Genomic DNA, 16,446 nt, shown 5'->3' on the forward strand with positions numbered 1-16,446 from the left:
CTTGATGGGGTATGAAAATCATCATTCTCCTCCTTTTAGGTCTTCTTGTGGACTTCTTTCCCTAAGAATTTATGGGGCTTCAGCTTTGTACAAAGTACGCGGGTTCTCCTTATCTTACTCTACTTTTAAAAAAACAGATTTCTCCTCAACCGTACCCATCTTGTCTCATTTTTCTGATGTCTGAAGACAGGAAATAGCAGTATGAAGGTCCACACCAAGGTTTGGCAGCAGCTGAGAGCTTCGTGTGTGTCAGATAGCTACTGGAGATGTGACTTGGATGTGAACACATAACTGTTTTCATCTTGGTCGTTTCATGGCATTGTTTTTAATTCCTTGCCCTGTGAAATTTATTGGCCACTAGTTTAAGCAGCAATAGGAGTAGTTTTTCTCTTGTGTTTTCAAGAATCCCTAAAACTTTTTTTTTTTTTTTGCTTCTTTCTAAGGTCTACTAATTTGCCTTAACATATTGCTGTTATGAAGAGTCACATCTAAAATGCTGAAAACAAATGCATGCCAGATCTCACTCAGGCATCCTGTCTAATTAGCCTTAAGTATAAGCAGTGGAGTAGTTTTGTATTGTGTACATGTTTTTTAAAGCAAACTTTTTGCTGTCTTTGATTTCTAGATTAATTTGGAAAACACGCTCCAAGAGTAAAATTTGTTTCACATTTGTTTCAAATTCAAATTAAAGCCCTTCACCCCAGTCAAAGAGTTTGCAAGGGGGAAAAAAATGGATTTGTTGACCTTATCACAACTGGATCTCATCCTGATCCAGGGCCAAATAGTTTAGCATTGAAAGGAAGTTAAAGCAAGAATTAAGAACTTTCTCTGATTACTGCTGGGATAGTAGCATTTCCTCTACCTGCAATGAAATGCTTCAAAGCAGCCATTTATTCAGACAGTGTAATTCGTATCTCTTTTTACTGGCTGACTTGCACCTTTTATTTTACCATAACACTTGGGCCTGTGTCCCTCCCACCTGATGTTATTCACTGAGAGACATGTCTTCAGAGGGTGGTGACTGATTGCTTCCTGGAGAGGAGGAGCAGAGAGTGCTTGGCATACCCCAGTGGCAATGCCTGCCTAAGAGACGTGTTATCTCTGTGGCAGAGCTCTCTTGCTTGCTTTTTCTCAATCTTCTTTGGTTGTGTGGTATTCATTGAGTGTGGCTTTCCTTCTAGCTTAGTGTGACAGATTAGATAAATAATACAAGTATGTAAAAATAGTACCTGAGGTTTTTAACTGTAATTGACCGACTGGACCAAAGGAAAAAGGAGGACATAGTGTAAAAAGTGCTGTTAGCTATTTGGCTATGGAGGTACCTAAGTGCCCGCCCAGCATTCATGTCTTTGAAAATCTGCCCTCAAGGTAAACAGCACTGTGCTGTGCACAACCTGTGCAAAAGTTAGCAAAAATTCAGAATTTGTTTAGAAGATTAATAGTGTCATAATTTTCCTCACCCTGTGGGTGTCTTTTTTTTTCCTTTTTTCTCCCATAAAATACTGTACTAGGGGCTCATCAGGCTGTGCATTAAATAATTGAGTTGTTATGCCAACAGCCTGTGCTAAAAGGTGTTACATCAGTGATTTCTTTTTCATCCCACTGTGCTTTGATCTCCTGCTATAAAGCAGAAGATCTAACAGTGGAAACTTTTGAAGATGATAGATGAATTGTACTAATTCACTTTTCATAAGTCTTACAAAAAATGTCTGTCCTTATCAGTCAGAAGAGGTTAAATAGCTGTTGTCTCTTGAAAGTCTAATACTATCAGGATTCCAAACTATGGAATTACTGTTATGAAATATTTTACTAGTATATTTTGTAATGCTGTTGTAAAAGCTTCAGAATAAATTAATAAAGATGCTTCTTTGTTATAACCATGCTTTGATTTTTGTATTTTCTCACTAAAATGTAAAATTGTTTTCAAGAGAGCACTGTGCAGTAGTGAATAGTTGATGTCCTTGTTGATGTTAATTGCCCAGCTTTTAATTTCATATCACTAGAATTCAATGAAACTGTCAATGCAAATATACTAATTCCAAACATTGTATATGGTGCTGAAACAAATGGTGAAATTCTTGGCTCACAATATATACAGCACTATAGCTGAAGGAACCATTGTGACAGTAAGCAGTGTGTAGAGTACTGTTTGCAGATTTTGTGAGCGTAAAATACGTCATCTTCTAGGAAGGAAGAAATGTTTGGACTTGTCTCTGGATGAAATTCACACTTATCTTTTCAGATTCAGTAAAGTTACTGCAGTTTCCCAGGATTTCATCCAGGACAATCTTGCCCAATATATCTTTCATTACATATGAAAGAGACCCACATCTCTGGTAAACCTTGCTTAGAGAAAATTGTCAGCAGTACTTAGAATTATAAAAACTGTTCACCAGCTCTGATTATATTTTCTCTCTTTTCTTTGCAATAGCTTTGGGACAGATAATGCTTTATGTCGATGGCATGAATGGAGTGATAAATCATAATGAAACCATCCAATGGCTGTACACACTTATTGGCTCAAAGGTAAGACTCTCAAAAATTCTAATTTTATATGGTTTTGGTGTTTCTTAAATGCATTTTATTTGTTTTATGCTTTCAGGGTATAAATAGACTGTGTGTTTGGCTCTAAAATACTGCATAATATTCAGTGTGGAAACCAGGTCACATTGAGCTGTTACTTCTTTTCTACTGTTTTTATACTCTGTGCTTAAAAGCAAAGATGCCCTCATTGCTGTCTGTGCTGCCACTGCACTTGACCTTGGAGAAAATTTTTTGGTTTTGTACTTGAAGTTCCCAAGGCATTCTCTGGAAGCACTCTACTCACCATTTTACACTGCTCAGCTCTGCCGAGCACTGGGGGAGGACAGTTCAGTGATCTTCTTAAACTAGAATGCACAAGTTCAATTTGAAGTTACCTACAACAATCACCTAGACCAAATGCCTGACAGTATTTGAGTTGTCCAAATACTTCTGAAACACTGAAAGGTTTGGAATTTTTCCCACCTCTCCCGTGAGCCTCTTCCAGTATTTTTCCACCCTCTCAGTAAAGAAATGCTTCCTAATGTCAAGTCTTTTTTTGCTGGGAGAGCCCTAGAAGGCAAAGTCTGATAGCTGCCTGCAGGGTGTCCTTTGTTGGTCCCTACATTTTGAGACAAAAGCTGAAAGCTGGAATATATGCAGCTTGGGTAGGTCTTCTCCAGTGGAATAGTGATTTATATAGTGCACAGTCTACCTTTAAGGCCATCTTTGCTAGAATTTGAAAAGCAAGCAGAGCACAGATTCTACGGACCTGCCATCCTGAGGGGCCAGAGGATAGGTAAACCCACAAACACACCCTTCTCCAGGCTGTTGGCTCTCTTAATAAGCTTTAGGAAGCTTATTAAGGCCTGCCAGGGGCTGCTGCTGCTCTTACCATGCTGACCTGTACATACATAGATACGTATGACACAATAGCTGGGACAGAGTATGGTAGTTGTTGTTTAGAACTCAAAAGTTGCTGTAATTGGTAGAGTTGAATCCATAGTTACAGTTACTAAGAAATTTACAGGAATTTTTCTAGTATTTGAGTCACAGAAAGTTGCTGTTGTGTACTGTAGTGACAGAGAGAGGCTGCTGCTCTCTCGTTTTCCTCTGAGAGCTCTCACAACACAAGAAGAAAGAGTTCAATGTCCCAGGGGTCCTTTTTTAACTAGAATTTTTTCTACAATGTGCAAACTTCACTGATGCAGCAGATTGTCAAGTCAAAGAACAGATTCTGCAGTATTGAAAGAACTGATTTATCTTAGGTTGACATATCTATATTGGTAGATAAGTAAAAGTAAGTTAATTATAGTTATCAAATCTTTAGCTTAAAGGGTAGGCTTCATGATTCAGAAAAGATAAACTTTTCCCCAGTATAAGATGCTCCACTGTTGTCTAGGCATTACGCTGGGCTATTTGTCCTTTTGAAACAGGGGATTTAAAATCAGTAGAAAAGCAGTGCAAGATGAGAGGGAAACCATTTGCTTCATATAGATCCTCACTTTCTGTGAAACAGATAAAAAAAGGAACAAAAATACTGCGATGTCCACGACTATTTTAATTCTCTAAAGCACATAATAGGAGTGGAATGGGAGAGAAACATGACTGTATTGCTACCTTGCAGATTAAATTATTTTTAGATTTTCTTTCTCTGAGTACTTCAGCTCTTGGGTCCTTAAGCTCCTTTCTCCCTCCCCCATGGCCAGCCTGAATGATTATCTCCATGTCCTGGCTCAGTGCCTGCAACTGAGGAATGCAGGCAATGTGCTTTGAATAGTTTGGTTTCAGGTAGCATCAAAGTTGCTTTTTCATTATTCTTCGACTGTCTTGGAGGAGATCTAAGTCCGTGTCTGTGTGCCAGAAGTGAACTGAAGGTATGGCAGGCTCACTGTCAGTGTGGTGGGACAGCTGCTTTATTCACTTAAAGGTGGTTTTGCCTTTCTGTGAAAAATGAAGCCCTGGAATTTGCAATGCACCTACAGTCTGATTTTCAGCCCTGCTATGCTAGTGCCTTTTCCACAGCAAAGATGATGAAAAATATGTTAACATTGCTGAGCAAAAAAGGAATAGTGAAACCGCCAATTAAGTCTTGGGGCAAATCCCTCTAATAGGATGGAGGAGGAATATAGTTATTCAGTTGCCACAGCTGTGACACATGGTTTCTTGCCTTCTCAAAAGCTCTGACTGGGTTCAATATACATAGTAGTGGAGGTTGTTGAATCTATTCCACAGATATTTTTATTGTTTTTATCAAAATCTGTAGTGGTTTTGCCCCTTCACTGTTGCTTGCTCTGCTCTGTTTGCAAGGGGCTGCTGGCTCTGTCACCCTTGCTCACTTTGAGCAGTGGATTGTTGCATCACACAAGTTCAGTAAAGCACCTCTGGGGCTGGCATGCTCAGCACTGCAACAGCTGTGATTTTGGTACCCAGCTCCAAGATCACTTTACTCACCCAGCAGTACTTCTGTATAGGGATGGGGGAAAGATGTGGGAAATAAAAGTTTAAATTAGTGTGAAAGGAGGACTATAAGCAATTTACTGAAAGCCTCCCCAGATTGTTGCTATGTATTCCGTACTATTGCTAATTCTGCTGCAGTTTTACCCCTCTGAGTATCAATGAATGCTTATATTGACGGATTATCAGAAGTTGTTGATAATTTTAGTGCTGTTATCTAAGTTTGTTCTGAATTAACTTATTAGGGAGGCAGTTAGAATTCCAGTGCTGTGACTGCGGTGGCCCTGTTGTCGTTGTACCAGTTCAGAAGCACCAACTATGTCAGGGTGAAGAATTGAAAAGCAGGCAGAAACTTAATCTTAGCTGACTTGTTTGCTATGGCACAGAAAGGACCTTCTGTTGGAGATTGGTATTATATAGGCACTAGGTTGGAAGTGTGATGGTAGCAGTACCATTCTTTCATGATATTATGTGGAGGTAAGAGCATTATTGGCACATCCCAGACTCTTAGGCCCACTGCTGCTCCTTCATAAGTGAGCACACCAGTGTGTGGCAGGGGACTGTCACAGACTGCTGTAGACTGCTTTCCAGTCATCAGTGGCTGATAAATCCCTGGCAGAGAACATTGGCAGTATAATGCCAATGTAAATGTATATAACTACTATTTCATCATTAGTTATATGGGCAGCAATTCATCAGTTTCATCAGTGGTTCCCAGTTTGACAAAGCATTCAAGTATGTACTCAATTATGGGTGTATGGTTACATGCTGTCGGCTTCCAGATAGCTTTAATTCATAACTGAGGTCAGCAGTGAGCTGCTGCAGGCATGCAAAAGAGGGCTGTAGCAGGGCCAAGGCTCTAACCATCTTATATAAGTTACAAATTATGTAAATAGGAAATATCGGTGTCAACCAAGTTTTCTTTAGCATTTGGTACTAGCATGGGACATTCGTGCAACAGTTTGGTTCTTAGAAAACAAAACTAGAAGTCAATTGAATGTTAGTTAACAGTGCTTTCAGAATTGCTCCTTAATTCTTATATATATATTTTTTTATTTTTTTTTTGAAACTAACCTCTCAAGGACGATGTCTTAACTGGCCATGAGAGATGAAATTTCACCACTTTCTCAGTATTTCTGCCACCTATGCGTTACTGCTCCTACAGTTGGAATTAAGTTTTTGTGTTGTATTACAAATATATTTAGGCTGATTGTAAATGGACTTGAGGCTTTTGTTTTTGCTGGCAGCTGGCACTGGAGCTGTTTGGTGGATCACCAGCAGGTAAATGGTGATAGCTCTTGGAAAATTTCTCTTACCCAAAAGAAGGGACACCGGGTTAAAGACATGTATGTATTAAGCCTTATTAAGTCCATAGAATGTATTTCTCAGCTGTAGGTATGTATGAAGTTTTATATATATATATGTATAGATATACATAAAAACTTTAGTATGTGTTGGTAATTCCTCTGACCTAGTAAAAGAAAGTGTACAATACTTTTAGTGTATCAGTGCTTTAAGTTCTCCAGGATAGCTGTTGATTGTTTACAAAAAGTACATTTCTGGACTAAACATCTTGGAAAAAACATAGTTTATATCTAGACAAGCAAATGTTTCTTTGCATCACAAACCCACAAGCTTTTGCCTATCCATCTTGGTTTTCAAAGCCACTTCTGAGGCATAAAGTAGTCCAAAATCTGAGTCTAGTTTCACCTTTTCTTTCCCCCTGTTTCTGACTGCTCCTGATAATGATTATTTTTTCCCATTTGATGATCCAGGCTGTTCTAATTTCCCCCAGGGGAGCTAAAGCCCCTTTTTGGCATTGTTTTCAGTGGAAAATAATCCATTTTCAAAGTGGTGCTGGGTAACCTCAGAAGACAGGGTGGAATGCTGGGCCCAGGCTGATACAACGAGGTTGATTAAAGATTCCTATCTCACATCTTGTTTTAATTTTTTTTTCCTACTTTGCTTCTGTCTGAGTCCTAGATTGCAAAGTTGACTACAAACTTTAACTATCAAGTTGTTCCCTGTGCCTTGTGTGAATCTTTTGCTTCCTTTGGTATTGAATAAGTGATTTTCTGAATGTTTAAAAATGTAATTCTGTCAGAAGGAAGCAAAAAAAAAAAAAAAACTATTTCAAAACAAAAAGAAAAACAAAACCCAACACATTCAGATAGAACAATGTAGTTTTAGTGGGTAAATTTGTTGATTGCAAAAGGAAAGTAATAGAATCACAGAAATACAGAATTGGTTTGCATTGGGAGGGTTTGTAAAGATCATTTAGTTCCAGGCTCCCCCTGCCACATGCAGGGACACCTTCCCTCTCAGGGCTCCATCAACCTGGCTTCAAACAAATCCATTAGGAGCTGCTTTTTCTACATGGTGCCGGGGGGGGGGGGTTGTTAAAGCATGCACGTGGTTGGTAGTCATTTCAGGAGAATTTTGAGAGAAATAATATTCTTATTCACAAAAACCTCTAAGTTTTAATATTTCTTTTTTTTTTTTACAAATTAATTGCTTAAGGTATGTGGAGGTAAATACTCAGTCTAAAAGCTTGACTAAATTAATCTCCACAAGTCATTTATATATGTGCTACACTGAAGACATAAGCAAAGTTGAGAATACTTGATCTTTTCCAGAAATTTCTCACCCAATCTTACGCAACTGGATTTTAAAGTGGGTCTCCAAATAAATATCAAAAATTGGTTTGTAGGTTACAATTTTAAGGGGCTTAACAGATATTAATAAAATCAAAATAGTAGTATTAGTAGTACCAAACCCCAAAGCATGTTGAATGAAATCACTGCCAACCTGGATGATAGATCCTTTTGTTGAGAATCTTGGAAATACTAAGTATTTGGATCTCACTCAATATTCTGGCCATATATTTTGAAAAATAATTGTGTATATAGATGGTCTATTCATATGCCTGCTTTTTGTGAGCAGGAGATTGTGCTGTAGGACTGTCCCATGCTTTGTTCTCAATGTGTTTGGAAGGTGGCCTAGGAACTCTGGCTAGCTAAAAGAATTAAGCAGCCAGGAAAAATCATACAGCTTGGGGACCTGCTGTGATCAGTTTTACGTGGTTTCTTCCCAGACTGCTGCCCTGATGGTTAACAAACCTTCCTGCAGCATCTGACAAATAAGATTCACATACAACTTAAGCGCAGGCTATTCAGATTGCATCGTTGCTCTCTTACCTCCAGCCACAATTCTGACAAGCCTCTAGTTTTTTTCTGTTTTCAGGCCTAGACCAGGTAGAAATGTTAGCCGGGTACCAGTCTTACAGGCTTTCTGGCACCTTTGCTTCCTGGAAGGGTTCAGAGCAAAACTGAGATTTCCCCTCAAAGCCTAAGATTATGGCAGTCTCACCCATGGGCTGCCCTGCACTTGAGATCTTGGGCTGTGGTGAACAGGTGCCACTGCTTTGAGTTCACTGAAACTGAGCTTTCATCTCAGCTTAGCAGCTGCCTCTAGTAGTTTGTCTGCTGTGCATTTGGCCATTGAACTGCTGTTATGGAAATGGCTATGGGAGGGAGAAATGAAATCCTGGCTTTACAGGAACTTTCTTGTTTCCTACCTGCCCAGGTCTTGAGCCTATGCTCACCCCAGCCGCCAGAGAGCTTTCGTCCTCTTTCACTCAGAAACTGGATCAGCACTGTTGCATGAACTGAGTTTATTTTGAATTGTATTTAATTAGTGCTTTGAAGATAAGGATCAGGATGTTGCAATAAACTTGGAATAGGATACACTAGCCAGCACAGGCTGTGTTAAGCACTTGCTTTGGTCTCTCCAACTCAGCAGACACACTGTTGTGAGTGCTGTTCTTTACCAAACATATTTGTAGGTAAATTTCAAAGTCCTTCCATCAAAAAAGTAGTTGAGTTCTTCAGCGTTAACTGTTCCTGTAGCTCCATCTGTTGCATTCACTTCTGAGTATTTTGAAGGGATGAATACACATTTTTCTGTGTTCAAAATGAACTCCTGTAGATTAAGGAGATATTAGAAAACACACAGTTCCCTCACAAGACATCAGAGATCTGATTTCAACTCTTTTGAAGTGGGGAATGAGAAAATGTAATGATTAACTGCCAACAATGTGGCAAATGCTCAGACCCAACTTTTCACTCAGTCTCATCTGTTCAAAAGAAAGTGTCTAAGAAAGTGTCGGGTTAGAGATGAGTGAAATATGTCCAACTATTCCCAGAAAATACCATGCATCTATGCAGATGTACAGATTTCTTATTGTGAAGGAAAGGCAAGAAGAGAGGAAAAAAACCAAGAGTTATATTAGAATTTGGTGGGGGAAAAACTGAAAAACAGCCCTAAAGTCTTGATCTCCCTCATTACAGTACTTCAGTGTCACAGGCCTGTTACCATTCACATTTGTGAGCAAAGTGCTGTGCTTCATGCCCTAGGTATTAATTTCTATATTAATTAGATAATGGATTAATGAATTAATATAGATAATCAATATATATTATATTAATATCTATATCTGCTATTATCTCCTAGTTTTCTAACAAGCATTCTGTCCAGCATTGCTGTGAAAGGAGAAGGTGCAGTTGGGAAATTTGTATTGAGTACTGGACTAAAGTAAATGGAGCCTACTTTTTTCCAGCATGCTTGAAGCCACCAGTGGGAAATGTCTTTGACAATAAAATCAATTGCCTGACCAAAGAAATAGAAAATAAGTTTTCAGGTGAAACAGAATGAAGAAATATAAGAGAGTTGCTCTAAGGATAAAAAGACACTAATTATAATGCAAGCTTATGGTATAATAGACACATGAGATTTCTATGCATATCTAAATGCAAAAATCAACTTGGCTAGTATAAAGCACGTTGTGGTCATTATGCCAAACCTTTTGGGACAGCTGTGTTACCATTTTGCAGGGTAGAAATATCAATAGTCCTAACTCAGGAGTTTAATAAGCTGCATTTTCAGGAGTGTTTTAAAATTAAAATAAGCAGTTGCATATACACCACTTCTGGGAACACTGTTTCATGAACTCTGGTGAGTAATGCTTCCGTTTCCAGGATTGCCCATCTTCTGGTCTTGTTGCTCTTAGGTGTTATAGTGATGTATCTTTTTTGAATATGTCTGTGGTGCTTGGCAGAAGGCATGTGGGCTATTAGAAAGTTTAGCTGAAGGAGCAGGGAAACTCCTCTGGTGCAGTCATTGAAATGTCACCAAACTCAGATTTGTTAGCTCAAACCTTTAGTGAAGGTCAAGTGATACAGTTTTCTTAATCTATTTAATGGTTAAAATAAGCTTTTGCAAAATGTCCGGTAATGCTGGCAAATACCCTCTGTGCTCAGTCATTCTTTCTTGCCCTCACTGACAAGACTATGTCAGTGGCATGTATGGTACAGGAGATAGATCACTATGAAAACATAAGAAAATGCCCTGAGATTGGCTCAGTTGGTTACAGCACAGTTCTAATAACACCAACATGGTGGGATCCATCCCTGAACAGACCATTCATTTAAGAGATGGACTTCATGATCCTGGTGGGTCCCTTCCAGTTCAGACTATTCTGTGATTCTGTGAAAATGCACCATAGTGAATGGATCTGTTTCAACAAAGTACCAGTACCTCGTCTGAACTGTGTGGTGAGACCAATATAAGAAACAAACTTGGCCTCCAGATCTCCTGAGACTTAGGCAGAGCTTTTGGTTATTCTGCCAGTGGATGCAAGCAGCGTATGAAGGTGGAGGGTTGCAGTGGTGGTGATGAGAAGACTCCTGCACTCCTGTAGGATAAAGGAGGTGGCCAACCTTTTCCATTCTTGAGTAGGTGTTAATATTCTGAGATTTTATGACTGTTAAAGAATGGGCATTATGGTTAATTTGTACTTATTCCATCAGATTTGAAGAATGCAGGTATTCCGTCCTTATTTTACCAGAGCTTTGGGCTCAGTTTACAAACAGTGTATCTCAATACATTATGATATTTATTCTGTGACAAGCAGAGTTCAATTAATTCATAGTATGTGAGTAGGATGTTATTGTTAATCACTCAATTTCTCAAACTGTTTGTAGTAAACTTTGTAACTTCGTTACCAAGTTACTTCTTCCTCTCAGCTCTATTTTGATGATTATTGAATTGTTATTAAAGATTTTTGAGAGCCGCACAATTGGTGTGGATGCTTATTACAGGATTTTGAAGAAATGCAAGGAGAGTTTGCATGAAGACACAAAGTCTCTTCAAATGTTTGTCTGTGCAGGGATCTCTTACTGTTCTAAAAGTCTGACTTGAATCTGCTGTGTACTCCACAGCTGCTGCTGTGAGGCATATAGGACCCATCTTTTTCTGCAGAACTGTGCTCCTTTATCTTCTCTCTCAGTTATTTTCCTGAATTTTCTCTTTGAACAGAAACTGAATTAGTATATATTTCATTGCCTTTATTTTTCCTCTTAAATTCATCCTAATTTTCTTCTTAAATCAGTAACTGTCCTCGTTGCCATATATATAGTGCAGTGGTGGAATTCTGCCTGCAGGAAAGAAGGTGATATCCAACATTTTTTGCAGCATCATGTAAGCCAGATCCAAGACAGTTCAGCCAACAAAGCAGTTAATGTACCAGTGTTTTACTTGTAGCTTAGCCTGGAAGAATGGCCCAGCTAGGGAGAGAGTTTTAGCATTGGGAGACCCAGGCTGAATCCAGCTTCCAGACACATTCTTGAACCAGTTCTTAAATCCCTTTTTGCCTTGGTCCCTCATCTGGAAAATTGGTATTTGTATTTTAGAGCCCTGGAGGAAGAATATAAGGGAGTAGAAGGACAGATTATATGTGAAGACAGATACGTAGGTAAAAGTTGAACCTGATACTAATTGTTACCATATCTGTTCTTTTGGCATCACTCAAAAATGTTTGTCATTTTTTAATTTAGATATAGTTGTTCTTTAAAGCAACGGCTACTAGCTGAATATACTTGGATAACAGAAAAAATACACTGTATCAAAAATGGAAATGACCAAAACACACATGATGGCTCTATATTCAGCATGTAGTGCACCCAAGGAACCTCTGAGTTGCAGATTGCTCAGGTCCCTGACCAGGACTCGTCGTGGTTACCTCACAGATTTTGTATTGGTCTCCTCAGTTACGGGACTTGTCCTTAGAAGGGAAGAGGTGTGGTAAGATATGCAGACCTCAATTACTTTTCATAAGATCAAGATCAAAAGGAAGGTTTTTTGATAGGTTTAGGTTTTCTTTCTTCTTTTTTTTTTTTTTCTTTTCTCTCCACAGTCCTCTAAGAGCTTATACCATATAAAGACTTTTCAGAATAATTTCAGCATACCAGCAGGTTTTCTAGCTGGATCCCATGATACACAGAAATGAGCCTCATCTGGGCATGCTGTGTACTCTCTTCCCATATTCTGACCCTCTTTGATCACAGCAATTGAACAAGGAGTTCAGATGCTTCCTGATTTGCCCCCCTCTATTTCTCCACTATTTTCCCTTTTTGAAGACCACATTAATGAAAACCAAGAATGTGATTTTCAATATAAAAAATACTGTTAATACCTCAGCCAGCATGGAATTTTTGTAGATTGGTCCCTTTTATTTTTTGAATTTCCTCTTCTTATTAGAAGACACACAACTGTAGTAAATGTATGCTTTGTGTTTTTCATTTCCAGCAGTGTGTAACTGCTTCCTTCTTTAGCTTAGTAATAAATTTAAAGCAATCTCTCAGAAGCCATTTTTCTCCACTGCACTTTAAATGTCAGTGTGGTTGTCTAAGCATCTTATTGTATGTAACACTTCTCTAACTTATAGTTTAAATGCTTCTGCTTCCCCAGTTAAGCTTTGCATAGAACACACAGTTTCTTTCTTGTAGAAAAGAAAGAGTAAAGTGGGACAAGAGATTCCCACAGCTATAAATGTATGGAGTTGCTTTAAAACTGTTATTCCTTGGGACTGTGTTTTAGTTCACTGTGTATTCCTGAAGATACTAGATACATTTAAAATATACTAAATATATAATATATATTATGTGTATTAAATTTAATAAAATGTTTGACTATATTTATTAAATAGAGAAGATAGAATTCCACTTCATAATTTTTGCTCCTCTCTGTCACTGGCACTCTCTGTGTTTTGCAGTGCTTTCTGTTCAGGTAATTTTTTCTTTTTCCATTTCTCACCAGTCTAGCTTCCACAAATAGACACTCTTCTCATGTTTCATATTTCTTGGGCCACTCTTCCAGGCACACAGGGACTGTAGAGCCTTTTGCAGTAAGGATTGTACATGGCTGTAGGGGAAAAGACAATGATAGACCACCTGAAAGTAGGTTTGCTTCCAGATCTGCACTGCTCAGATGGATGTCTGTAATAGCTGTGCATGCAATAGAGAGATTTGAGGCAAACAACCTTAGAATCATGATATATTTCAACTTTTGTCACTGGCCTGCAAAATTTTCCCTTCTTGTTTCCTTGTCATCCCCCTCTGATGAAGGAATGCAATGTGAATGCCCGAGTTCAGTTTCTGGCAGTAGATGATCATTCATAGCAGAGCATCAGACAAAAAAATGTCGATTCACCACACAGAAATTGAAGGCTCTGTTTAAAACACATGCCATTTACTAGGGTGGCTTTTGTATAGGAACATCAAGGGCTCTTATGGTGTCCCAAAGCATTGGGCCATGGGACAGGATCTGAAAACTGAGTACAGGATTTTCCTGATGTCATCATATGATGTAGTACTACAGTTACTCATCTTGGAGGTTGTTTTGTTTTGTTTCCCTTCTGCTCAGAAGGGTGGGTTAAGATTATTCGTCATCTTTGGCTAAAGTGACATGAAGTTATGTGGAACAGATGGACCAGACTTACTTTACCTACAGGTCTGAACAGTTCAATCCCAGTCTGCACCATTTCTGATACTGTGGATGTTATAGCACTAATAGCGTCCTGCCACTTGAGTTATTGGTTAGTTACTGGAAAAAAAAAACAAAGAAGCCTAAACCAGAATCCTTCTCATTACCACCCTTTTCAAAGGGTTGTCTTCCCAAGTTTTCACAGTGGGTTGCTTTTCATTATAGAAGTAAGTTGCAGTCTGAGAGGGAAAAAGGGAGACATTTCTCTCGTTGGACCTCCAGGAAGTTTTAGTCTTTCCCTTTTCTTCGAAACCATGCTTTCGATTTGTGTGTTTGATTTAATTTTAAATCCTTCTCTGTCAATGAAAATAGTTTAAATTTATCTTTAGAACCAAAGGGAAATGAAAATTTTGAAAAATTTGGACTAGATATTGATACCTCCTGCCTTCATCTGAGGTTGCATGGACACATGCAGATGAAAGCTGATGCACTCATTTTCTCTGACTGCTCTGAAGAAGCAGCGTCCTCAGTGGTGGCCACTGCATGCTTGACAAGAGACCTGACAGGACACATCCTGTACAGCCAAGATACAGAAAACACTGCAGCTGTTCTCATGTAGAAGGAAAAAAATTCCAGTGAGGGGAATGAAAAAAGCAACTTGCCTTTTCTGCCTTAGAAAAGCCATCCCACAGCACCACCTAGCAGGCACAGATGGATGTGAATGAACTGCATGAGGACAGGACTGGAGCAAAATGCTCCTACGAGAATACAGTGTTGAGCAGGACTACGTGCTTTAAAACGCCTATCCATCTAATACCTAGCCCAGGTTGTTGATATAAACTGAGTTGTGCTGTCCTTCCCTCAGACAGCTGGTATCCTTTAGGTTTGGATATTTGTGGCTTCATACAGTTAATTAATCTCTCTGCATGTTTGATGAAATGCATCTTCAGTTTTGGGGTATTTTTTGTAATCTGGATTTTTTTCTCCATGTATTTCTAACACACCTAGCTTAACCAAAGTGATGGCATTACCTATCATGGAATTTTATGTTTTTGTCTGCAATCAGTCCGAGGTGCTGGGGAGGAATTACCCAGCTCACTGCTGAGGAATACTGCCAGAGCACAGATTCTGAAGAGGCCAGCAAGCAAATCCTCATCCCACTCCCATGGCGGGGAAAGATGTATTATAAAATAGTTAAGCTACAGCTGCTGGATGTCTCAGTTTTTAGAAGCAGTTGTTTTACATGTTTGTTTTTCTAGGGGAGCCAGAACATGGAGCTTTCTTTTGGGCTGCATATGTGAAGTATTTATTTGCGATTCTGTAGCAGCCTATTACCTCTACTTTGTTATTTGGTTAATTTTGTTCATCTGCATAGCTTACACAGCCTTTTAGTCTTCATCTTGCCGTCCTGCACAGGCAGAAATGAAAGGGTCTGGCAATACCCAGTTTGGGAAGCTGTCTAGGAGATGGGAGGAAAAAGTCAGGGCTGCAATTAAAAACATAATTTCAGAGCATGAGTTGTAGTTGATTATGCTGAGCTAGAGCAGCACTGATTCTCCTATGAATTGTGCTGTGGATATATGGGTTAAAAAAACCATGACTCAGTAATTAGAGAGAAGGAGTAGGACTTTCAGCTTGCAGAGATTTTAAATTTGGCATTATGCATTTAGGCCTATCTGCTGTACTACGAGAGATCTCTGGCAGAAAGATGAAATCTAGTCTTCCCAGGTTCTGAGATCTTATTTTCCCTGTTAAAGCAAGTGACTATCAAGACTCTTATTTTTCTCTGTAGCACTGGCAAAAACTGTTGTTGTTGCTATTGTTATTAATAATAATAATATTCAAGAACTGTGTAACTAAATCCCTATGTGAAAACCTAAAATAATTATTTCAAATATTGTGAGACATTTTGCTCTTATAAAAGGAAATGTGATCATGTAGTAACTTGGGTGGGGAAGTGGAAACACCACCAGAAAAACCCAAATTTTTTTCTGGTGCTTGCGTGGTTACTCTGGAAATATCTTTCATGCCATTCACATGGTTGCTTCATGTGAGAGCCTACCATGAAAAATTTCATAAAAGCAAGCAAAATTACATCAAAAGTAAAAAGTTCAATGTGATTTTAGTGCTCTGAATAAAGTCACCTCCTCAAAACTTGTACTCCACTGCGTTGAAAGGGTCAAATCTGAACTACATTCACTTTTGGCTAAATCTATAGGAACTATTCCCATCAGGCATTACACAGCTACCGCAGTGCATTTCAGCTGAGCTTTCTTGGATACAAAGGATCATGTTCTGCAGTGGTTTATTTTACTGCTTTTGTGAACTGCTGCCCCTCATTAGGGCATCACTTTGTTTACTGATTTTGTCTGCAGTTACTCTTGACTTCAGAAGAAAGTGGAAGTAATCTGTTGTGGTTAGTTCAGGAAAAAGAAAGGGTTGGGATTTTTTTGTTGGGTTCTCCTCCCTCTATCCCCCGCCTCGCCCCACTGTCTCCTCTCTATCCCTCTTTCTGTCTGTACTGCTCCCAAAGAACTGAAACAACAGCTCAAAATTGATCTATGATGCAAGTCAAATCACTGCTGATTATGATCTCATGCTTCTGTGGGTTCAGCTCTTTGAATGACCCTGGCAATTACTTGGCTAAAA

General features: G+C 38.9%; 1 protein-coding gene across 8 annotated transcripts in view; it reads left to right on the top strand.

Annotated features, from left to right (window-relative positions):
* The window catches only part of FHOD3 (formin homology 2 domain containing 3), a 366,964-nt gene that overhangs the window by 213,940 nt on the left and 136,578 nt on the right, over positions 1–16,446 (top strand). For all 8 annotated transcript variants that reach the window (XM_088171487.1, XM_088171498.1, XM_088171447.1 and 5 more), the window contains exon 6: positions 2,432–2,526. In XM_088171487.1, the coding sequence (XP_088027613.1) occupies positions 2,432–2,526 (95 nt within the window). The remainder of the gene's footprint in view (positions 1–2,431; positions 2,527–16,446) is intronic.

The sequence above is a fragment of the Sturnus vulgaris genome, chromosome 1 (assembly GCF_052056855.1).
Source record: "Sturnus vulgaris isolate bStuVul1 chromosome 1, bStuVul1.hap1, whole genome shotgun sequence".
Taxonomy (NCBI): domain Eukaryota; kingdom Metazoa; phylum Chordata; class Aves; order Passeriformes; family Sturnidae; genus Sturnus; species Sturnus vulgaris.